This window comes from Melanotaenia boesemani, chromosome 1 (genome assembly GCF_017639745.1).
Source record: "Melanotaenia boesemani isolate fMelBoe1 chromosome 1, fMelBoe1.pri, whole genome shotgun sequence".
Classification (NCBI taxonomy): Eukaryota; Metazoa; Chordata; class Actinopteri; order Atheriniformes; family Melanotaeniidae; genus Melanotaenia; species Melanotaenia boesemani.
The window spans coordinates 11,508,136-11,533,991 of NC_055682.1; the positions used below are offsets into that span (position 1 = coordinate 11,508,136).

At 37.7% G+C, this 25,856-nt stretch overlaps 1 protein-coding gene across 3 annotated transcripts in view; it reads right to left on the minus strand.

The window, feature by feature from the left end:
• Nucleotides 1-24,207, minus strand: part of chrna7a (cholinergic receptor, nicotinic, alpha 7a (neuronal)) — a 30,784-nt gene extending 6,577 nt beyond the window's left edge. The window contains exons 1-7 of one of the 3 annotated variants that reach the window (XM_041991677.1): nucleotides 24,040-24,207; nucleotides 17,473-17,612; nucleotides 17,037-17,081; nucleotides 12,493-12,602; nucleotides 8,323-8,402; nucleotides 6,099-6,266; nucleotides 5,818-6,012 (exon numbers count right to left, since the gene is read on the minus strand). In XM_041991677.1, coding sequence (XP_041847611.1) covers nucleotides 5,818-6,012; nucleotides 6,099-6,266; nucleotides 8,323-8,402; nucleotides 12,493-12,602; nucleotides 17,037-17,081; nucleotides 17,473-17,612; nucleotides 24,040-24,094 — 793 coding nt within the window. In that variant the 5' untranslated portion in view covers nucleotides 24,095-24,207. Of the gene's footprint in view, nucleotides 1-5,817; nucleotides 6,013-6,098; nucleotides 6,267-8,322; nucleotides 8,403-12,492; nucleotides 12,603-17,036; nucleotides 17,082-17,472; nucleotides 17,613-24,039 lie in introns of those variants that run through there. The other 2 variants (XM_041991695.1, XM_041991686.1) reach the window with 2 other exon arrangements.
• Between the last annotated feature and the right edge of the window lie 1,649 nt (nucleotides 24,208-25,856).

Consider the following 25,856-nt stretch of genomic DNA (forward strand, 5'->3'; position numbering starts at 1 on the left):
TTTTTTTTTTTTTTACTTTAAATAATTTTCCACAAATGTCTACATCCCTTAGAAGAAACTCTGTCTATCCTCTTTTTTTTTTAATAAAGGTTTTAGTTTTTTCTTTATTTTAAAACCTAAAAATGGAAATAAAAAGGTGGTTCTTTAAAAATAACAAATATCCTACGGTGACTCTTCATTAAAATATATATTAAGTTGCCTTTTTGAAAAGTCTCATAACATTTGCAGGTCTAAAGGAGTTTTATTTAGCTGGCTGAGGGAAAAATGGCTCTTTGGATTGGAAAGGCTGCAGACCCCTGCACTAAACACATAGACAGATTTAACAGCAGTTTTCTCTTTAAACAGCAACAGTTAAAATATTTCTTCACATATATTTATAAAATCAAATATTTATGAGAAGGAAATGGCTGAATGTTCAGGATTTACTAACTAAAAGGTAAAAAGTCAGCAAGATGAATTTAAAGCTGTGAAGCTGCTTCCTTCTAAACACAGAAGGAACAATATGTGATGAATATCAGCATCAGGTGAACAGACAGAAAGCAGGATGAGAATCTCACAGCTTCTAGATGGTGAGGAGAGAGAAATATTCATATTCAATATGCACAATAATTTCCATCCATGCACCTTCAGTGCTTCATTATCCAGATTTCTGCCTATAAATTCTCTAACCTTTCATTCTTAGCTTCACTGCACCTGCAGCCTCCGCTACCGGGAGTTAAGGGTTAACATCTTGTTTCCGGGTGTAACGTCAGGTCTGTAAATGTAACTATAAACATGTGTGGCATCCACAGAAAGTCCAGAATCTCAGCTACATGCTCAGCAAAATTATTTCTATGACCACCAAACACATTTAAGACAACAAACAATTCAAAAACTAGGTACACAAAGTCTGAAAAATATGTAAACACAGATGATGTCTTCCCATGAACACGAACAAACGACTCCTTTACTGAAAGTTCACATCTCAGATTCCACAGCTGGAAGTTTCATCTCGCTATGACCAAGATTCACTGAACCAGAGGCAGAAGAAGGCCTGATTTATGCTTCATGTTTGTAAAAGTCCCAACCTCCCAAGAAGGTCAAGTTAATTTTATCCCCCTTTCTCCATATTGCATACAGCGATACACCCGCCGCCACCACCTGCCATTTCAAGGCCAAAAACCTAATGTAAACACTGATTTCGATTCTTGTAGCCAAGTTTTTGTGATTATCTAAAATTTAAAATCTGTTTTAGTGTTCTTTTATATGTCAAACATAGACACTGCACAATACTGGTTGAGCATCTTTAATGCGTAGATGATTCATAGGTCAGTGTTAAGTGGTTTAATAAACAAAGAACAGATACAAGGACCAAACTGAAAAGGTGCAAAAAGTAGCAAATATCCAAAGAAAAACTTTAAAAGATCTTTAGAGAGCCTGCAGAACTATTTGTCATGAGCACTTTAAGAGATTACAAGGAAACCTTGCAGCTTGGAAGCAAAATAGAAAGAAATGAGAGGTAGCTCAAGACCTTCACAAAATGCCTTCTGTAAGTGAAAATGTTGAGAAAGCTTTTGTTTTTGGCATTTTGCCTTTTCTGGATGCTTACGTCAGACACACATCATCAATCAAATAAAATTAAATAAACATATATTTTTAAGTAGAGATGCAATTAAATGAAATACATTTTAATTTTATTGGTGCTCTGCTGTCATCTCAAAGCAACTGAAATCCATCTGAACCTCATAACCAACTAATCTTCATTGTAACGATTCTTCAGATTTACTCTAATTACCATGTATTTACCGGCATTGGTTTGTCTGTCTGGCTTTTAGTAACATAACTCAAAAAGTTATGGATGAATTTTCATGAAATTTTCAGGAAACCTCAGAAATGGAATAGAAACAAGCAACTGGCTGGTTCCAATAATTATTAAAAAAGATTGTTAACTATGGGGAGATGGGGATAATTTGCCATCAGAGCTTCTAACTAACAAATCAGGCCCACAATCATGGGCAAAAAACAAATAAATAAAAAATAATTGCAATGGCTCGGCAGAGGTCTGCACTCTCTGGGTGCTTCTTGTTCATTTATGGATCAAAAGGAAAAACTCTCAAATAGGTGCAATGGTGCAGGGTGATATTTTGAGGGAGAACACCTCTACATCCATGATACTGTCTACATGTACTGTTAAAACAACCAGGAAGTGACAAAAGTATTTTAATCAGTGTTGTGTCACTGACTGAATATAACTCAGAAGGAAACAGCTGCCATATGAATGAAAGCCCTGATCATAACGGTGCCATCCAACAAGAAATTATGCAGAACCAATGTTGCATCATATTTATTATTTACGGCATTTGCTCAAAGCACAATTAAAATATTTGAGCTCTCAATTGTTTTAGATGGCAAAAATGTGCTCATCTGTGGCCCTGAGTAGCTGTTAATTTCCCACTTCACTGAGGTTGAGACAAGAACTAATTTAAGTATCTCACACAACCTCTTAAAAAAAATGGAAAAATCTTTTTAACTTTCAACAACCAGAGAACACATTATACTCAGGAAGTTTTCAGTATATGAATGCATATTCCTGTCATGGCTTATGGGTTTTTTTCTTCTTCTTTATTTCTGTTCCTTAGTTTCTTTTACCTTTGAGTCTTGTGTTTTGGTGTCCTGTTTTATTTTGTAGTTTTTCCCCTTTGTGTATTTTATTTTTCTTCCTGTTCATCTGCACACCTGGTTTAATTTGCTCATTTGCTTCACCAGCTCCTCGTTAGTTGTCTTCAGTATATTCCCCTTGGTTTCAGACACTCGTTGCTAGGTTGTCGTTTCCTGGTATTGGCCCTGTACCAAGTCCATGTCTCTGTTTCAGTCGTTCTAGTCCTGTTTTGCTATTATTTTTATTAAAATTCGGTTTCCAGCACCTGCCTCCACCTGCATTGGGTTCACATTCCACACAAACCGAGACAAATACAAAGATTGTTCCTGTTGATCCATCACAAATTTCACAAATCAAAGTTTTTATGACAGTACAATTTCACAGAAAATCAAATCCGAGAATAAACACAAAATCAAATTTTTCAATAAGTTTGCCCCATAAAATGGCAGAGAGGACAAGCTGATGTATTGACTTCATAAACAATATTTCTGTGTACACATGTGCCCGCAAACACGCACAGTTTTACACACAAATAATAACTTATCACTTATGCTTGATTTGTGCCCTCATATAAAAACCTTTCATAGATCTGACATTAACGTCACATGGACATTTCTCATTTTACATTGCCTCTATCCATCAATGAGCCATCATCACATCGTGTATGGAAACACACGTCTTAGCCCACACATCTGGCTCACCAGCTAACTTGATGAAAGAATCCAGCTGCAACACATTTGGGGAAACCTAAACCGCATAAATCACTGCCTTCCACTCCCACATGCACACACAACCCACCCGCAAAAACTGTTTTCACTGAGCCTTCATAATTTATGCATCACACATTTGAAGTAAACTGTGACATCTGAGATAAGATTAAAGAGTTTTCCTGATCCTCTGACAATTAAGCCAGTCAGTCAGCATTGATTATCTGCTCTGTTCACACAGCCACAGAGGAAGTGGGCTGATAACAACCAGTGTTTTTCATAGAATGGCTGATTCCTCTGGAGACAAGTGGAATAGGATATTAGGTTGTTTAAGACGGAGAAAAACTGTGGTATAATAAAAAGGCTTGGCTGTGTGTCAGAACCACTTGGGGAGTCAAGACATCATTTGATTAAACAGTCATTTTTAACAGCACATAACACAGATAGCCGTCGTGCTCCTCCCCCGGCATTGAAGCACGACTAAATGAAGGTGTAAACCTTTTATATGAAATAATTAAATTAAGCAGCTTGTCAAATTTGAAGGCTCCTATAATTTTTATAATTATGACATAAAATCTTTTGGGAGTGGCCCATTAAAGTAAAACGTTTGTTTCACAAGCATTCACAATTTAATCTATAAGACCATGGAACATCCAGAAATTACTTTAAGGCTCATTTGATCAGCTGAACTAGATGTTACCTGCCAAAGAAATGTGACCACTTCAGATTCAAAAGGTTAAAAAAGACCAACTTTAGATTATAAGAAGGGTCTGTTTAAACTGTAGAGGAATATTTCTTCTATTGATAAGTTGTAAAATTTATATCCCAATGTTTGTCTGTGACTGTGGTTTTGAATCCGTTTACCACAACAACACCAAAGCTATTTATTCCTCATTAATTACATTTAAAATAAGAGTATACAGCTGTGGAGTTACTGCCAACATAAGCTTAGAGACAAGCTTGTAGGGTAAGCGTAGTTGGAAAATCTGTTGGCTCTGCCAACTGTGCAGTTTCATGCAATAGAGTACCAGTCAAAAGTTTGGACACATTTTCCCTTTAATCCAATGAGCAAGTGAGTCTTAATATTTCACTGGTAGTGTACATGTTCACAGACTGAACAATACTGTTGTGTGCAACTGATTAAATAAAGCTAAATAACAGTATTTCTGACTTTTAAAGTCAAGACTCCAACAAAGAAATGTGCCCTTAATGTCATTTTTGGCTAAGTCAAAATTTATTTTCCGTGTTATGGCATAGCCTAAAATACAGATATATACCAACTAATGGCAGAAGAAAACATGTTGTTGACTTTCTGCAAAAGCAAATTCAATCATCTCATATTTGTTCATTCTACAGTTACAAAGCATGAATATGACAATACTGCACCATTTTTATTTTTTCTCCTTTTATTTGTTTATTTACTTGCTTTCACTTGAAAAATGCATTGCTTGTAATTTCTTATGACAGAAATAGACCTATCACAGTTGAAAACAGTAGCAGAGGGATTTGTGTTAAATTCAGCAGTTCTTTAGATACTTACTGACCCCTGTGACTCGCAGCCTGCCCAAACATCACAACAGCAGGTCGATGGATTGACCCAGAAAATGAGAGGAAGGACAGCCTAGATAGGTGTTTAAATCAGATACGTTTAAATCTGTAGCTATCCCTCAATCCAAACTACTTCAGACTTTTGTGCAGTCACAGCAGAACGGAGTGGATGAGCTATAACTCAGCCTGCAGGAACAGGGAATCAGATAATCTTTGTGTCATCCCACCTGAGACCTGGCTCCATTGCAGTACGGTCTGCATTGACAAAGCACAATACAAGGAACCAGGCAAACGTCGACCATGTTTTACCTAGAGAAATCCCCAGCATGCTGCTTGATTAAATTACAAAAAAAGTTACACGAAGTGTATGAGGTCAAGACTGGTAAATGTCAAAGCAACCAGAACATTTCCATTAAGAGGATAGACTTTAGAAATATTAAATATGAACAGCATGTTTACACCCTCACTTTTTACCACATTTTACTCTAACATACCAGATTTCCACAACTTCTCTGTTAGCCCTGCAGTCCTGTGCTGGTTAATCACACCTCAGCAAGTTTTTTAGCCTTTGGTGGCTATTTCATTGACATTGAAATAGTTTGGAAAAGTGCTCTCTGAGTACTTTCTAATACTGAAAACTACCTTCAATTTGTATTTCTTTTTGAGAAACTACAACAGTTGTAAAAAGAAGAAAAGGTTTTAGAGTTGCATCGTTATAAAGCCAAGGCTGCTTTTCTTCAACTTAGAAATAATCGACGAGAACTGATTAAATTTAAATCCGAAAAACAGAATTGGAAAATCTGCCATGCCCCTAATTTGTTCAATAGGCCCTTTGTTCTATGAAAAATATAACAAGTTATAAAATTTAATTCCACCCAGTTCACAGCATGTTTATGTGTTTGTGTTTGATCCGGTTTATCAAACCTAGTGAGATCTTTTCCCCAGAGTCGGCAGGAAGGAGGAAGACCAGCAGAGCCAGAGTGGAGATCAGGACACACGGGATGAGCAGATTGAGGCCATAGTAGAGGGTCCGTCTGCGCATCACCACAGTGAAGGTGATATCTGGATACGGCTCCTCGCAGCATTCATAAAATCGCTCGTTCTTTCGTCCTGGAACCTCTGCAAGAAAAATCACAATCTGTTCTGGCAGAAATGATGCACTCTTGGATATCAGCCATTTTCACTGGACATCTGTCCCCTTTTACCAACAAGATCCCACTCTCCATTGGCGATGTAGCCGGTGACATCTGCCTCCAACATCTTTAAGTCTAGAGACCAGCCTCCATATGTCCAGGAGCCAAACTTGAGGTCACATCTCTGGACATCAAAGGGGAACCAGCGCACATCAATATAACAGGTGCTCTTGAAGATCCCTGTTTTGAGAAACATGAGATGATAAATGAGAAGATCAAGAACAACTTTAAAACCACTGGTTTTAAATTGATCATCTCATTACAGTGCAGTCTTCTGCAGGGAAACCTTGGGTCTTGGATGGATATTTCATGCTCTGATGAAAAACCAATTTGACTAATCTGGAAGCCGAGGAAAATTGATAAATGACATGCCTGTGACCCACAACTGAAGAAGTTTAATTCAGAAGAAATATGGATTCAAAGTTCCATCCATCCCATTAAAAGCAAAAAATCCAATATGACAATGGGATGAAAGTGGAGAGTCATTCCTCAAGAGAGGCAGCGCCAAAATAATTTTCATCCATATTTAAGATAGATATGAGGTGTAGGCAGTAAACAAGGTCTCTCCTCTTCCACACAGCCCTGAAAATGATAAAGATGAGGAGGAAATGAATAGAGATAGGGAGCAAACAAACAGAATTACTCTTATTTACCACTACGAAACTCTCTGACAGTGACAAATGCCAGGAAAATCAAATGATTCGTCCATCCAGATCACATCTGCAAGCATTTTGCTTATTTAATGCAATGGCACTGAGCTCATGCGGTGTATGACTATTTTGCGCCAATATGGCATTCAATGAGGGTTCATTTGGAGCAAGTTGAGAGGCAATTTGCCTGTGACAGAGGCAATCAATTCAAAAGAAATTCTGTGATGGAGCTATTTACGTTAGTATTGATTAAGATGCTTTGCGAAAGCAGGCCAGAACTTTTGCATTGTAAGGGATAAAAGAGGAAGAGGAGCCTGCCAAGTGGAGCTGGAATCACTAGCTGTGACAGAAAGGCTTTTTCCCCCATGATGCACATATCTTTCTGTGTACATGCATAAATAATCATGCATTTCATGTGACCACACAATTTAGACAAAATGAGTGTAGTGCAGTAGTGATGGTTTTCAGTACAGGGAGCATATGAACATATTATAACTGGCATGAGACCATAATAAAGCAAAACAGAATAAAAGATACAAACTGAAATTTTGGGGAAATGTAGTTTTTTATTTACATCTCAAGAGTAAGGCTACATTCACATTATCTGGCTAAAATTAGCCCAGATTAGGTCCAAACATGTCTGCTATCCAGAGACTTGCTATCTGTATAACATGAGTGAGGAAACGTAGCTGATATCAGATCAATGTGTTTTTTGGCTCTTCTTGCTGCCTGTGTTCACACATCCTAAGTTTTTAAGGTTTTTAAGGCAAATTGTAAATGAGAAAAAATGTTAAATATGAACCAGTTTATAGAAGTTATATAGTTTAAAGAACTGTCTGATCCACCTCTGATGATTTCCTCATTTTTCAAATACACCCAGCCATCATCATCTATATTTATAGAACTACTTGGACCCATGCTGCTGTCACAGATTTTTCAGTGATACGTTTCCACCCGTGCTACCTCTACCACACCCAGAAATTCTCCTAAATATTTAAATTCTGCTTTCCCAACCTCAGTTAGGTAAAGCCTCAGAGTTGTCGTCTCTTACATGTGTTGCTTGCAATATGTTATTGTTATGGATGGATGCACCATAATTTCCAACACAAGCATCACGGTTTGTTTGTGCACAAAGCAAACGTTAGAATCAACACAACATTTCAATGATGTTTTCACTCCGCTCTTTTGTGGTGTACTATAACTGTTTGTCTCAAAAGTCACCAGATTTGGCTGTTAGTTTCCTTTGTGGAAATTTAAGTGATTAGAAAATCAGCACACCGACAACAATGTGCCTTGCTGAAATGAGCAAGGCCCTGAAAAAAAGGACATTGCCTTGATGGCTGCATGTCATGTGCCAGTCATTCAGCAGTAATGATGTCTTCACAGATATGTAAACTACCCATAGAATATGCACTAATGCACTCGGTCACCGATTCTGGCATTTGAAATGTCCCATGGATAAAATATTTGGTTACGTGGTTTGTTGGAAAACAGCCCTGTTTTGATTTGGATTCTGTAAATACAGACCATCTAAGTCTAAAGTATTTGCCATACAATTTGGAAATATGACAGATTAAAACTCCTACCTGGAGGTAAGTAGGAACAGGAGCCCGAGGAGTTGACCAAAATGTTGGTGTGGAACGTTGCGTCAAACCTTTCATCTGCACTGAAAACAATATGGCACTAGTCATTATTTACTGCAGAATGATCTCTAATCACAGCATAATAACTTCTAGCACCCAAACTTCTTAAGCTACAAACAATGAAGATGAGGTGGGAGGATATAAATATTCCTCCAAGTAATTACTGCAGGTAGAAAGGACACAAGAAGTCATATTAGATGCAGCACTGATTATGGCTATTTAATGGCTTCTCTCGTTCTCCTCTCCTAAATTAACACAGGCTGCGATGGAGCTCAAGTTGAGAATAGCAACTATTTGATTCAGAATCTAAAAGCAAGGATGTACTAAATGGCACAATGACAAATGAAATAAGAAGCTATTTCTCTCATTAGTGGATGGGAGAGTGGAGTGCCTTTTATGTGGCTTGTTCAAAACCTTTAAAGGTTGATTAATGGTGATCTCTGTGGTACCTTCCATTAGGGACATATAATAAAAGACCATTTCTCCCGCCTTTATGTTTTCTAAAAGTTTATTCATTTGTCTAAATGATTTATTGCTCTGAGACACTGAATTTAAAAATAAAAGCACAGCTAACCTTGAAGTGCAGTGTCCTTCTCGAAGAACCAGCTTACCTAACAGGGTGAGTCATTAGGCCAGAAAATGACTCACCTTACCGCATCTTTGATTAGCCTCTTACCGTTAACAAAGAAAATCATTTTAAGAAAACTGATCTAGCAGACAGGAATGCTTACACCTGCAGAACTGCTACGAAGAGGTCAGAAATATCAAGTCTGACTGGAAATATGGGATCATTTTTAAATACAATAAGCCTCCTTGGTTCCATCATCAGGCTATTGTAAGATGCGGAATGAAGATAAAACAATGCTACAACCTTCATATAGGCTGCAGTGAAAAAAGAAAAAGCATCAGCTGCATTTTTTAATGACAATGTAGATGCAGTGCAGGGAAATGAAAGGTGGGAAAGGTTAAACTTAATTGAGGGGGTTTATCCATCATCTTCTGTGTATGAAAACCTCACCAACATTTTCTAAATACATCCTGCAACAATATGCATAATATGCTGAAGCTGTTCTGACCTCATGAAAATAGTGTAGTAGCCTGAATAGCACAAGTAAAAACCCTGACAAGGTAACGCCTGGTTATATTTCCTTATTCAGGTTCAGACTACCAATATATTATATTTTTGAAATCCATTAGAGGAAAAGACTGAGATAATGCTGTTTAGAAAAGCCCTCTTTGACTTGGGACCCCTCATAAATGATGTGCGTCCTAAAGTCACCAGCCTTGGTGTGGATGGTGAATTTAAACTTGACAAACAGGTCAACACCGTTTTAAAAATAGAGTTTTTATCACCTTTGTCTTTTATCATAAATTAATTAAATTTTTTTTTTATCTTTTAATCCTTTTAAACAGGTTGTGCATGCTTTTATTTCTTCTGGTCTGGACTATTGCAGCACTTTTTACTCAGGCATCTACAATAAAACACTTTCCCATTTGCAGTTAGTCCAGAACGGCACGACTTTTAACTGGGGCAGGAAATGCGAACATATCACCCTTATTTTAGCGTCTTTGTACTGGCTGCTGTACATTTTAGATCTTATTGTTTGTATTTAAAGGTTGAAATGGACTAGCCCCCCAATACATTACTGACTGCCTCCAAATTTACACACCAGCGTGTGCTCTAGGGCAGTGGTCCCCAACCCTGGTCCTCAAGGCCCACTATCCTGCAGGTCTTCGATGTCTCCCTGTTGCAGCACACCTGATTCAAATGAATGGCTCATTAGCAGATTTGTGCAGAGCTTGTCACAGAACCATTTAATTTGAATCAGGTGTGTTGCAGCAGGGAGACATCTAAGATCTTCAGGATATTGGGCCTTGAGGACCAGGGTTGGGGACCTCTGCTCTAGGGTACGATGGCCAGTCCCAGCTCATGGTGCCTAAGATGAGACTTAAAACTAGAAGGGATGGGGCTTTCTCTGTAGTCTGCTTCAGACTCTGGAACGCTCTTCCCCTGCATGTCCGATCTGCCCCCACAGTGGAGTGCTTTAAGTCTCGTCTAAAGACCCACTTTTATTCTCTGGTTTTTAACACTGTGTGAGTTGTGTGGCCCTGTGTCTTTATATTTATTTTGTCTTCTCACTTTTTTTTATTCTTTTAATAAGAGCTGGGGGAGCTAAACAGAGAAACACTTGGTTATTGTTTTTATTTTATTCATCAATACTGCAGATTTTTTATGTGCAGCACTTTGGAGACATGTTTTTTTATGTGCTTTATAAATAAAGTGGATTTGATTGGATTGGATTAAGTTTTCATCTAAAAATTAATTAAAATCATTAACAGAATATGGGGAAAAAATTATTACAATTATGTCAAGGTCTTACTTTGCAGAAATAAATGCCAAAAGAAACAAAAGGTTGAGAGTTGAGAAGCCACCCTAACTTTTTCATTCTTAAATATAGCAACAGTCACACTATTAAAGATAGTTTCTAGTCATTTTGAAAGCAGCTCAATGTATACTACACCTTCAACCCTTTAAACCCTTTTTTAAGAACCAGCAATTAGCAGGTTAGAGGTAGGGCTCATCCTGGGACAGGTCGCCAGTCTATGGCAGGGTCAACACAGAGAGACAAACAACCACTCACGCTCAAACTCACTCCAAAGGAGAATTTAGTGACCAATTTACCTAAAGCCTAATTTCCACCACTGGGTGCAGAGTGTGGAAATGGTTTAAACTTTAATCTCTTTGCATTCCCACAGTCACCCGTATCCTTACCTGAGAGTATCAACAAAATAGCGATAGTAGTCACTGCATAATGGCATGACGCCATTACAGTGCAACGCCTTCCTTAAAGTATAACCAAAACAGGACTGAGAAACAAAGGAGGAGAATGTCCTTCGTCCAACAGCTTGTGTTATTTCTGCTTGGCGGTGCTTTGCAAATTAAACAGAGATTTAATCAACAAAAAGAAAATCTGTTGCTCTTAACAAGCAGCTGTTCCTGCTTTGTTTTGATTCCAGGTGGCACAGGAAGTGAAGTTTTTTCAACCAGTCAAAAATTGCAGTGTGTCAAGCTCCACTCTTTTAGGTTGGATCAGTTAGATTAGTACCCCAACGGAAGGGTCCCAAAAAAGCAGGGCGGACCGGGTCAGATTTTAGGATACCCTTCCCATTTTTCGTGTGTGAAAACACAAAAAAATACATCTGACCCGCACCTGTTGGTGGAAACGAAACTTAGAATGCATGTCTTTGGACTGTGGGAGGAAGACAGAGTATCTGAAGAAAGCCTACACATGCACAAGAAGAACATGCTGACTCTGCAAAGAAAGGCCAGCTAGGCCCCCAGCCAAGGCTTGCACCAGTGCCCTCACTATGAGGCCGAGGACGTAACCACAACACCACCCTCCAGCCTCTTCTTATTTAGTACCTAGAAATTCATTAATACAGGTGTCATAAGTCAGATCGAGCTAAATTTCCTAACAGCACAAAAGTGTCGCAAATCTCATTTCTACTTATAAATGTCTGCTCTTGCTACCAATTCTGCCCTATTTGTCAGAGAGAAATTCAAGGTTCAAGACAGAAAGCAGAAGTTAAAATTTGCACTAAATTTGCTATGAAGAAAACCATCCTAAAAAATACATTAAAATTAGAGACAAAAAAAACAGATGTCAAGCAAAGAGGCACTTAAAATGGGATTCACTCAAGTTTTATCTTTAATCACTCATTTTTATTCTCGCTTATTCTATTAATCTTTCAAATATAAATCCATTCACAAGTAATTTAGTGCTGAAGTCGATCAAGCTTTTATCTTTGCATTAACATTCTGTTCATATCAGAGTGAATGCTAAAGTTTCTCTTATCTCTCTTGTGCACACCACTTGAGAATAAATATTTTAGTGGTATGATTCTGGCCCAAACACAAAATAATTCTTTTTGTTTAACAACAGTCTCTTCTGTGGTGTTTTGTATCCCAGTCAGCAGAAGTAACAGCCTTGATTTATGTTTGAAGCACAAAAATAGAAACAGAAATCATCCTGTCTAAAATTCCTCCATTAAACTGTGCAGTCTTGCACCATGCATGTCCAATTACAGAGCAGCAACTGGCAGATTCTTTACCTGTTGTAGAGCAGAATGTCTGGCTTCCAAATGAGATGGTCAGGAAATCTCACATTGGTCACACCTGGATAGTCCAATGGATTCCACTGCAGGTAATGATCATTCCAGTACTGTGAGATATAAAAATGTTCCATACTTGTAATGATTCACATATACATCTTTAAAATTCCCTGCACGGGGCTCCCCTTTGGTAAGCCTAGGATTTAAGACATCTTTTTTTGCATAGCAGAAACACAAATAAATAAATCTTCTGTGAAAGCAGCTGTTGGTGTGTTCATGCAGGCAGAAGCTACAAAAAATAAGTTTCATCTCTGTGTTTCAGCAGCATGTGGGAATGAAATTACTTTTGTTATAGAAAAGAGAATTGATCTTTTTTTAATAGTTTTACACAATAGTGGAACAAAAGAAAGTTGGGGTATCATTGCAGTGACCATAATTCAACCTGAAGAGGACAATAATCTGTGTAGGAAATGTCACAGCAATTATCCAGAAGCTGTTGAGATGTTTCGACTCAAAATGTAAAATGATACCTTGATTCATATTTAATCTAAAATTAAATGTTTCATTACCAACAAAAGTTTGGCACAACTATTTTAGTTAATATTCCTCATCTGTGAAAAATGGATATCTATATCAGAATTGCTCAGTATTTGGTGGGACCAGTGGCACTTTGGACACTCTATTTTTATTTTCATTGGTTTTTATTGTTTTATTGTGTAGTGTTTTATTTTCAACTGGGGAGTGTTTTTTGTTCTATTGTTCAGCACTTTGGGCAACTGCTGTTGCAGAAAATGTGCTATATAAATAAAAAAAAACATGAACTTGAACTTGAAAAACTGAAGGACCCTGTTCAGACTAATAAAAACGAAAAAAAAAAAACCAAACAAGTAGTTTTGTTTTAGGGGAGCAAGAACCTCTCACAACTGTGGTGGAGATGAGGAGGAAGCTGCATGCTATAATGGACAACAATAAACACCATCATTGTGACAGGACAGAGGGGCAGCTGCAGGTGACAGGCGCACATGCTGCAGGACAACAAGCCAGCGGCAGGACTGCTTTCTGTTTCTTTATGCAAGGAAGAACAGGAGGACTGCCAGCACCCCACAAAATGACCTCCAGAAAGTCACCAATGTGCTTGTTTCTGCTCAAACTGTCAGAAATAGACTCCATAAGGGTGGTATGAGGGCCTGACATCCACAAGTGGGGCCTGTGCAACTCCGTGCAGGCTGATTGGTGTTCGTCAGAGAACACTAGGATTGGCAGATTGGCCATTTGTGCCCTGTGCTCTTCATGAGAGCAGGTTCACATTGAGCACATGTGACAGACATGAGAGAGTCTTGAGATGCCGTGGAGAATGTTCTGCTGTCTGCAACATCCTCCAGCATGACCGGTTTGGTAGTGGGTCAGTGATGGTCTGGGGATGCATATCGGAGGGGCCGCACAGACATTCATGTGCTAGCCAGAGGTACCCTGACTGCCATTAGGTACCGGGACGAGATCCTCAGACCCTTTCTCAGACCATATGCTGCTGAGGTGGAACCTGGGTGCCTTCTGATGCATGACTATGCTGGGACTCATGCTTGCATGACATGAAACTCTGACATTAAAAAAAAATTACCATACCAATGCTTTCCTTTGAAAATTCAACACATAAATATTTTTCATAACAAGAAATTACTTCAAAAGAGATATTGCTTAATTTTTGTCTGGTGACAAACACTTACGAAGAGTAGGAGGTTGAAGGTTGAAAAGGCTGTACACTGAAGACTGTTATACAAGAGAAATGAGTCTAAACGCCATCCATCCCAATACTGGGCTTAAAAATAAGTTTATATATTAATAAAAAACTTTTAGGGTTATGGGGGAAAAATAAAACCAAACGTGAATTAAGCTTAACTAGGAATAAATACATAGATATAGCTTCACATTATGGTTCTATTACAAAACAACTTATTAAAAAAAAAACATTTCCATCATCAAAATATCTTTTTTTACATGTTTTAAACTTGTTTTCTCACAGGATCTTTGCAAGACTTGACTGGGTTTTTGTTAAGTCATTGCAAAAACTGATAACCAGTGTGATGGAAATCCCTCTAGCCAATGATTAGATTTTCAGTTTGGACAAAAGAGGAGGATAAACACTTTGACATTTTCATCCATGAAGCCATGATGCAGCGAATGACAGCCAGTTTTATACTTGCACTGATGTGCTTGTTTGCTTTCAGCCTCTGCAGACAGATACATTTTCAACTCAGGAGAACAGATGTGCAGTCCTGCAAAAACCTAACAATGCAAAGCTGTTGGAGCTGTCACTACAGATGGACCTAGAGAGTTTAGTGGCTAAACAATGGCTTAAACTGGAAAGGGAGGCTTTGTCAAAGGAAGAGGCTGAATAAGGAAGAAGTGTGAAAACAAAAAAGATGGAAAATATATCAGTACACACCATGCATGAGATTAAATTTTTAAGGAGAACCTATCTGGACAAATTTGGTAGTACTTGAACTTGTATGACCCTGCAGCTCACATTTTTAAGTACACAGTTTTACAGTGCTTTCTTTCTCCATAAAAGTTAATGAACTCTTTCTTACATCCGAGCAAAATTTGACAAAAGTTCCATATTTTAAGGAAATGAGGCAGTGGGAAGATAACCACACAAAACCAACCCCGTTAAATATTATCTACTAACAAATAAAAAGAAAAACCATAAGAACTTTGACAGTAAAACACGAGGCAGTCTGTGAGAAAAAAACCACAAAAAAAAAAAAAAAAACAGTTCCTCCAGCTACTCCTAGTGCTACCAGAATGATTTCCAAGCATCCCCTGAGCCCAAATTAAAACAGCCATTAAGGAGGAGTTTCTAACACCAATCATTGCTGCTTTCAGTTGCTATGGTAGACTGTGCATGCATGAATTTATTTCTAAGATGAAACCACATTTCTCTAAAATAAGACCAAGTTTGGCTTTAAGTTGTCAGATTGCCTTGTTCTTCTTTGTAGAAGCTCCTGACCTTTACTTGTTTTTCTTCTTTACCTCAGTCTGTTTCTAAGTGTAAGTCAGCCTCGCCTGTAATCTTTGGACTTCTACAAGTCTGTCTTTTCTTTTTTAATGTGTTCCTGCTGTTTGTACCCTTTTACTTCAACTGACTAACAACCTGTATGTGACCTTTTCTTTTCACGTAAAGCTTTTCTTGAGTAGTTGAAATGAAATGAAAAATATTTTATTTTTATTTATTTTTGGACCCTAGTTTTTACAGCCATGTTTTCCTCATGGTGTGTAACATATTATCTCATCCTATATGTTCTTTTTGAAAACCCTAAATCTGCAGAAATGAACTGCAGATGTGTGGTTACAATGACTCCAGCCCATTCCCAGCTCAGACCAGGACAATGTTACAGGGAGTTGACTTGGCTAAAACATGATATATTGATCTTTCTTGATTAAATGGCTTTTCAGAATAATTTTTTAAATGAGGCGCATATATAATTTTTAATTAATTCTAACAATCATGTTCTAACAATCACTATGAGCAGCATAAAGAACTATAAAAGCCAATCTCTAATAAAAAATCTAAAAAAACCTTAATAAGACGAGAGCAGAATCACACATGCAGCTCATATAGTACTCTCAGAATAAATAGCAGGTGGACAATTAGTACTTGAAGTTTAAAGAAAACTGAAGCCATTCAAGCATTAAGTAAATGGCCCAAATGTCAGAGCATCCAAAACTTGTTCATCTTCCCACGTTCCCCATGGAACAATCTTAAGCATTTCAGGGACTTTCACAGATGAATGCATCTTTAAGATATTTAAACCCAAATCTGAGCCAGTGATCAGTGCTAACAGATGGTGGACCTTGTGGATGCTTGTACGTGTGTCTGTGTGTGCGCCAGGCTGCTGCTGTGATGATTTAAAACAGGCCAAGCAGCCTTGGTAGAGCTTGCTGACGACGCAGCAGCAGAGAACTACTGTCACAAAACGGACAAGCTGCAATAAAGCATCTGTGTTCACACACTTCATCTCACTGCATGGAGGGGAAAAGGGTGTGATACTCATGAGGAAGATGGAAAGGATGGGTGACCACTACATGTGGATTACACAGTGAAGTTTGGACGTAGTTTTTTGCTTCTTTGTTTTTTTTATTAATTAGATTGATTATGATGTGCAAACTAAAGATCCCTAAGGCTGCTAAGTTACAACCTTTTTGTAAATGGAAGTGTGAAAAAGATATATTTTTGGGCATTAATGCAACTCCATGGATGTCAGTTGCTGTAATACTTCAAAGAAGAGGAAGTTCATTTTGGGAGAATTATGTGAAACAATCCTGCTCATAATCCCAATATACTGAGTAGGGTGTAGCCCGTCGCTCATCCTGAGCATGCTCAGATAGCCTCAGTATCTTGCGACCATGAACAGGATTAAAAATTACGAAAAATGATGGATTTATAATTAACATGTGTGTGTGTGTGTTTGTGTGTGTGTAACCATAAGGTTACGCAACTGATCTTTTCTGGGACTTTACATACATTATAGTAGGAATTGACTTACCAGCTGCAGCCAAATGTTAGTTGTTAAAACCTGGTTCTTCTCATCCTGTTAGAAAAAAATGATGTATTCATATCATTATTTATGTCTTGTACAGTTTGAATTTTTTTTTCTCTCATTTTAAATCTCCTTAAGCAGAAGCCATATGCATGCATCAACAGAGGCCTTGCATCTCAAAGCTGTAATAGAAAAGTGGGAATATTTACTTGTAAATGCTTTAAATATATTCTACTTCTATATTCTGCTTGGCTTTAAATGCTCAGGGCTGTTTAAATAAGAAAAGCAACTGGTGAATGACCAAAACGAATTCTCTTTGCAATGAAAGTCAATGAATACTTGATAGTATGTTGGCATTGTATTCACCCACACAGACATATTTTTCCACAATAAAAATGGGAAGCCAGTGACAATATTTCATGATAACTGATCCTGTACGCACCACGTCCATTATCTGCATGAGGCTGAGGCCAAAGTGAACTGTAAGACTCTGGGAGTCATTGAAGACTGGTCTCTCCAGTGGGTTGTAGGATGACATCAGGTCTTTGTAAAGTCTGCGCTGGTTTGGTCCTTGATGAGAAACTACAGAGGATAGACACACTCATACATTAAGTATTTAAGAGAAACTAAGTTAACCATAATAGCAAGTCTTGTTTACAACTGGAGTATTTGAATCTCCTAGTTAAGTGTCATTCAGATATCTTATTCTCACTGACTCACATTAGGAAATGTGCAAAACTCTACAGGATGACTACAAACACAGGAATATGATTCACCAGACTTTTCATGCTCCATCCATGTAAACACCACATCCACAATATGATGAAAACAAGACACTAATTTGCAGTTAAATTAAAAATACTTTATTAATCCCAGAGGGACGCTTTAATGTTGTAGTAGGTTTTTAAGAAAAGAAAAGAAGATTAATTATTGAATTGTTCCAGAGGGTGATAGCTGCCGGCAGGAATGATCTCCTTTGTCTTGCAGTGAACCTGACAAAGTCTCTGCCTGAACACTTTCTTCACCGTGCTGTTTGGAGCATTAGAAGAATTGTTCATTATATCCAGCGGTTTGTGTAGTATTTTCCTGTAATGCACTCGGTATTAGACTTTAACAGCCGTCCAGCAGCATAAACCAAGTGTAGTAATTAAGACTGGGCTTATTTTCCTTAAGTTACCAAGCTTGTGTCTGTAAAGAGCTGCTATTTAGAATAAACAGAGAAAGCCAGGAGTAAACACACGAGTCGTAATAACCATGAGCTGACAAGAGGGAAACTCAAACTTCAGCAACAAATAAAAGAGGATGACATTAAAGATCGGAACCGTTTAATACTTTAAATGATTATGTGGTAATAAAACGACAAGACTGATGTTTGGTTAAATTGAAGTCTGGTGGGTTTTGTTGAAGAAAAAAAAAACAAAACAAAACAATTACCCGAGTTGTTTCTTTTTTTTCATCTTAGTAGATGCTGTTGCAATGCATACATACACACACACACTAACACACACACACATTATATATATATATATATATTTATTATGTGCACCACTCATTCCCTTTAAATTTAAAGTTAAAGTGTTTGAAAAACACTTGCAACTTTCTTTGCACTTTTTTTAACACTGCCAACCACATCATATGGGATGATGTTGTCAAAGTAATGTGTTTTATTGCTGGTCTAAAGTAGAAGATCCTTAAAAAACTGAAATTGGCATTTTCTTTCTTACCTTCCAAATTGGAGGCCAACATATTAGTTTAGTAAAAATGTTATGCTCGGGTTTTGTGAAAGTTCACTGATCCTGCACCTAACACATATTTGGTAAATTTAATCCTTTAAGACTGAAAGTTTTGAAATCACTCCTGACGTTGATGATCCAGCGCTCCTAAAGGGATTCCTAATGTGCACACTGTTGAGTCCTTAAGGGTTAATTATTGGCTTCAAATTGGTGCAATGTGAAAAGCCAGAAGATCAAAATGACAAGACTCTAATAATCTTTAGCCAGGGTTGTAGTCTGATATTTCACCTAAGAGTTGCATGGCATTAGAAAACGTGATATTTTCTAATATTAATAAGACAACATATTATTTACTAGAACACGCACAAAAGCAGAACTTCCTCTAAGCCAAATTAATTCTGTAAGTTAATGAATACGAATTATCTTGCAACTCCAGCTGTCATGAGCTGAGACGGAGGTGAGGACCCAAATGCAGGACTCAGAGGCAGGAGGCAGACGGGTGCAGGAATAAAGGTTTTAATCCATAATGCAAAATGAACTTACAGAGACTAAACAGGAGACATGATGGGGAAACCAGTGGTTGTATTAAATCTTCAAAGCAATTCAGTCTCAAATCCTGAGCATATCCATGTTGGCAGGTAATGGAAAGAGAAAAAAAAAAAACTCCCATTCCCAGTTTCTGATTGATGTTGATAGACCATAGAAAACTGGAGATATGATCGTGTTTGTGGTTTTGTTGTTGTAATAAATACAATGGTGTTTTATTTATTTATTTATTTATTGGATTTGATGAATTAGAGTATTTTTGGGTCTAGTATGTTCATAAAGCTGGTTAATCAAGATAAGTTCAGAGCTCTCACGGTTATAAAGATGTTGCTGGTTACCTATGAGCTGTCTGTTCTAGTGTTATTCCCTTTATACAGTGACAGCTGCCTCCACACAACAATTAATAATGCTTTCATTACATATTTTCACAACTTTCCAACCTCATTTCTGAAGTGCTTTCTATAATGTTTTAAAGTAGGGTTACTGAGCTTTCTGAACTTAAGACTTCGTGTTTCGAACTGGTTTGATGGCACAGTGACATAATATGTGTCATGACTGGACACAGACTCGAAGGCTGAACTTCAGGCAAAAACAAAGTTTTATTAAACAACAGAGTAATGTTGTCAAAAAGTCCAAAAATAAAAGATAACCAGAGTGGGCTCAATACCACAAGGAGAGTTGCTATAGTACTAGTGCAACCCAGCACTAGTAATATAATATAATACAATCGATTCAAATCAATTCAAATTAAATTACTTGGGTTTTATTCTAGATCACAGTCCCGTTATTTGCAGCTAAAGGTGTAGAGGGAAGACAAACTGAGCAAAACCAAGAAGTACAGAGGAAGCCAGAGAGACAGGTCATGACAATATGTGCATTTCTGGAGCCGTTGCTGCCCAGATGCATCCTGAAGCCAAGATATAACACTTTGCAACTTTTCCTTCTGGGACACTGCGTGACTAGCTGAGTTTTACACACCATTCACAAATAAGTACCACATTTATGAATGCAGAAAAGACTGTGCCACATCGCTACTGCCACCAAGGCAGCGGTCATGTTTTCAGCAACGTTGGTTTGTCTGTCTGACTGTCAGCAACATAACTGAAAAAGTTAGGGACGGATTATGATTAAATGTTCAGGATATCTCAGAAATAGTATTAAGAACAAGTTATTAGACTTTGATGGTGATCTGGAACACCGCCTGGAGCCAGGATTCTTAAAGGATTCTTTACTATGGCGAGATGGGGTTGCCATTAGAGCTTCTAAGTCATAAATAATGTCCACAATCATTGGGGGGGAAAAAATATAATACAATAGTTTGGCTCTCTGAATGCTTCTAGTTTTTATTGGGTTTTAATGTAAAACAAAAAAAAAAAACTAAATTAAACTAAACAAAACAAAACAAGAACAACAAAGAATATGATGTAATGTCAATCTTACTCCTATTTAGTCTCAAACAAAGTACTTTAAAACTTTAAAATAACTAAGGCAGGTCAGTCGGGCTTCATCGTAGCTGGACATTTTTTCATATCAGCATTTTCCTCATCAAATTAAACAAAGAAGTCCTGGTTGTCAGAACAAAGCAAACGTAAGACATTACACATCTTCTATCTTACAAACCATTGCTGCATTGACAGTTAATGGATGTTTTCAATTTGAATTGATGCTATTGCCTTGTTGAACACCAAACTGATGTATCAATGCAGATCAATGTTGTTACAATAAATTCAACAACATCTAAGATGGTCAAGCACACACAGCCCAAACAAGTCAATCATCCAAATACAGAACCTGGATCTGATTCCTTCTGTAGTGCAAACTCGAATCAGACCTAAATCCTCATTTTAACACACTCTTGCTTCCTCTCTTGAGTTATGGAGTGTTTTTGGCAGCATCCATTTACTTCACTAATGGCCGAGGCCCAATTATCCAAAACCACCTATGAGAAGCACATTATCCTGATGATATGGCAGAGACCCTGCTGTCTGTAGGAACCTCCCTACTCCTCTGTTCTCTGTTACATCCACTTCTTTCATTAGAAAAGATTAGCTGAAAGCTTGTCTTTGTCCATGACTGAATGCTCAGCCGATGTCCTCCCTCCTGATCCCGCCGTAATCGAATTTCACTATGAGGATCAGTGAGATGACATTAATGTGTGTTATTGTCCTAAGATGTTTTCTGTAATCCAGCCCAGAACATTTTTGGCCAAGAGGCCACACAGGGGAATTTTCTTATTTGCTGCCAGTAGTCTGCACTAGTATGTTGCAGGAAATCAGCTCAGAGCCATAAAAGAACGAAGCAAAGTCTTTCAAGCTCTTAATCAAATTCAACAGTCTTACTAGTCAGAGACAAGGGAGCTTTAATTACCCCTAGATATGTGCCCAGACATTTATATGTGCATACACACAAGATTTCGCTCCATCTGCTGCTCTACACTGCAGTTTTAGGGAAACCTGGATTAAGCAGTGCCAGTAAAGTGCAGACTGAAGAGCCTCTCTGAGTGATTACCACTAAATAAATGACCTCAGTCACAATACCTAAATTCAGAGCGGGCCTTTGCAAGAGCAATAACATCCTGCATTTCTCCCATATTCTCAAGAGCTAATTAAAATTTACAGATGAGTGGTGCAGAGTTTTAGGGAATTTGAATAGGTTGTCCCTCTAGGCTGAGAAAAAAAGGATGTGTTGACCACAGATGTTGCAACATAGTGTGAAAGGCACGAGGAGAAAAGTTTTTCTCTAGCTTTCTTGTATTCAGTGGCACAGTGAAGGTGTGTGTGTGCAGAATACGCCTTCAAGCTGTATCTCAGTCTGTTCGCATCAATCTTTCTGACGACCAGAATATACTGCCCTCGCCAGGAAGTGCTGTGCTGCGATTCTACAGTCTGGTTTCCTCATTAGTATACTTGTCTGCAAGTCTGCACTTAAACTCACAGAGCATCAGTTGAAGTTGCAAGAAGTTCGGTGCTGACAGATAAATCACTCACACTCAATGATGACTTCACAAGATCAAAAACATTACATTTTCTTCAATTTCTGTAAATTTTGAAGTATTTTATTCTCAACATTTGATAATTAGAATTACTTAAAAATACATAGATTAGGACTGCACTTCATTGCAGCTGTAAGCAGACTGCTCTTGGCTTTAGAATTCATGCATGGACAGGCTTATAGGCTTCTAGGAGTATCTAAACATAGCATTGTGTAAGACACACTTACAGTAGATTGTTTCCTGAGATGGGTCTGTCTTAAAAGACTGTACTCTGCAACTTAGAGAAGTTCCTAGCACATAATATAAACATGAAATTCGGAGAAGAACACACGAACATCCTGTATGTAGACTTGTGTCTGATCTATGATTGGCCGATTCAGGACTGATGAATGTTCTTTGTTTGAAAGCTATATTAGAGAGACTTACACATCTGGTCGGGTTTTTTTTCTGCGATTGGCTTCAGAGACCTCACAGAGATGCATATCTGTTTACGATGTTACTTTTTGTAATAAACCATCATCATTTTTACATAAAGCTGATGCCCGGAGCTCTTCTTTTACCTGAAAACATTTTTTGTCATATCATAAGCTTAAAGTAATTTACTACAAAGTAGTATGATCCAGAGAAGAAGATCTTCATATGATGAAGTCATCATATCACAGAAACTGCTATGAAGACACCAAGGACAACAAAGAAGAATCAACAGTACGGCACCGAGAAGAGAGGAGAAGTTGTCAACCAGACCATGGCTTCACAAATGTAGAATATTGTAGAACGTTATCAAGAACAATAAACTGCAAAATGCCATCACAGACTGTTTCTCCACAACACCTGCTTCCAATAAACCCCTCCATGGCATCAAGAGTCAGAATGTACTTAACAACAATGGTAAATAGGAGCTTAAAGTGTGTGAAAAAAAGCATAATTCCTAAATTTAATGTTCTTGTAATTTTTCTAAACATGTTTTTGAACAATAGTTGTCCAAGCTATCTAAAGATTCTTTACTTTACTTTTTTTTTTTTTTTTTTTTGGAATTTTGCCTTCTTTTTCTCTTGCTTCAGTGTTTATACCTGATAAATTTCAGGACAATGCCCTCCCCTCCTATCTTCCTTATTTCTTAAGCCACTAAACACAAACCTGTGACTCATTCAAGCTTTAAAAAGGTTACCTAACTTAAGGGATGAGCCAGTGTTGACATGTTTTTAAAAATCACTGCACAAAGTCCTAATTTTGCAGAGGTTAAAGACTTCTGCACACTCTTGAACTTTCACTAAACATATGAAAGCACATTTAAAAATCAGAAAGCTTTTAAGGATTCAGGATTTCTATGGTTTTAAAAACTAAACATGCAAGTCACTTTCATTCTTTGAAATCCACAATTAGACGGATACTAAAGGCAGAATGTGTATACACATTTTGTTATATTTTAAAGGTAAGTCAAATGTGCAACGAGTTTTTAAAAGGCAGCTATGACATCTTAAAACTCCCATCCTTCAACTTCACATTCAGATTTACAAGTACAACAGGGCGGTTCAGCGTTAAGCTGCCAAATGTAAAGGTGTTTGGCACAACAGGTATGTTCCTGATTAAGAAAGCTTGCAAATCGATCAAGCAGGATTTTACACACATGAAACACATAAAGCCAAGAAAGGGGCGATCCCCTGACTCCTAATAAAAAAGAAAAGAAAAAAGCTTCCCCATCTGCTCTTCCTCTGTGACTCAATTAGCAGAAACCTACCTTTCACTGTGCTTGCGGTGATCGCAACAAAAAGCAGAAAATTGAGCCAGTCCATGTTGAAGCAGGTGAAGTAGAGGAAGCGGAGCGATCCCGCAGACAATCGCTGGACCTGTTGGGATGCGGGAGTGATGATGAGGATGGTGGGGAAGTGCTGGGGGTGCAGCGGTATTAAATAACCCCTCCTCCAAATGAATAGCAGATGCTTGACAGGAAGTCGATAAGAGTTGTTGTATCCAAAGTGTCCAAGTCTTCCTCAGCGCTGACCACTAACCTTTGGCAGAGTGCACGCGCCAACCTTTACTTCTAATGATAGCAAACTACCAACCAACAGAAACAACAAAACGTGGTTATATCCTCATAGCTGGAAAAAAGATTTTAATTTATTTTTTGTGCATAGAGAAAAATGTTAATTACATACGTGAAAACGGGCGATTGCATTAAATGTAAGAGATTAACCTAAATACTAGTCCACTAAATAACTTATTCAAATTTTTAATGTATTGATAGTATTGATATAATAAATTAGCTGTTTGTCCAGTGTAATTTGACAGTGGAGGCTGAAAAAGTTGCACAGGATCATATTGACCATTGACTACTGTATAATACTGATCCACAAATCCACCATTGCAGAGCAGGAGACATCTGCTGGTTAAAGAGCCTAATTACAGTTCTGCCCCGACTGGGTAAGAGAATGTAGTAGGTGTAGTATAAATACAACACCTGGCTACAGTTATTTATTGTATTCACAGTTACAGTTTATATAAAGTGGTAAAGAGCAAAGTCAGAGCAGAAATTACTATTATACTGATAAAGCTCTGTGAAATTGTGATTTGTTTTATAATACAATGTCTCTTTATCCATGTGTATAAATGATATCTGCAGAGGAATGCTGGGTATTTGTATTTGTACTTTATATGTGTTTGCTTTTAAAGATTTAAATGGTCTTGCTTAATTATCTGAGCTTATCCATGGCTATACTTCTTCCCAGTCCCGCAAGTCAGGATATTAGCTGCTGCTGGTCATCCTCAGTTCTACATGGAAGCTCAGAGGGGACAGTCCCTACTGGATCTTATTTGGCTTTTAATTTATTTTATCTATTGTCTAGATTTTATTTTTTTCTTCTTCTATGTTACTACTTTAATTCTATTTTAATAATTTTATTGTTCTATTTTACTGTTATTTTTTATGCTTTTATTTAACTTAGATGTTCAGCACTTTGTTCAGCTGTGACTGGTGTTAAAGTGCTTTATAAATAAATTGATAATGATTTTCCCGTCTAGATATCTATGGCATTCGCAGACTGTGTGACCTCCTTGCAAGGAATAAAATGCAGCTATCATTCTATCATTTGATGTTCCAGATCTCATTAAATAGCAGAATTCTTGCCACACATTGCTCCAAAAAAATGTGCATACATGATCCAAAGAATGCATGAGCTATATGAATCATTCTCACCACAAATTCTTTCAGTTTTGTTTGGAGGAAAAGTTGAACAACAGTTGGTTTGTGCATAAATATATTTTATGCATCTGGCCCCCGGTGTGTGTGCATGCTGAACAGTACTATATAGAAGTCAAAGAGAGGTGATATCCCATGGGTGCAAGTCCTTATAAGGAGTTGTTTTTCTGATTTCAGTTAAATTTCCTCTGGCATTCTAAGATGTTCTACTACTGGAACTCTCACATTGTGAAAGACGACCAAACTGGAACAAGTTTCTTGCTCTCTCTGCCCTAAAAGGTTGGGATGTCATTCAGCACTTTGAGATGTACACAAGAAGTCCTTGTATATGTTGTCAGTTCATCACGGGGCCAACAAAG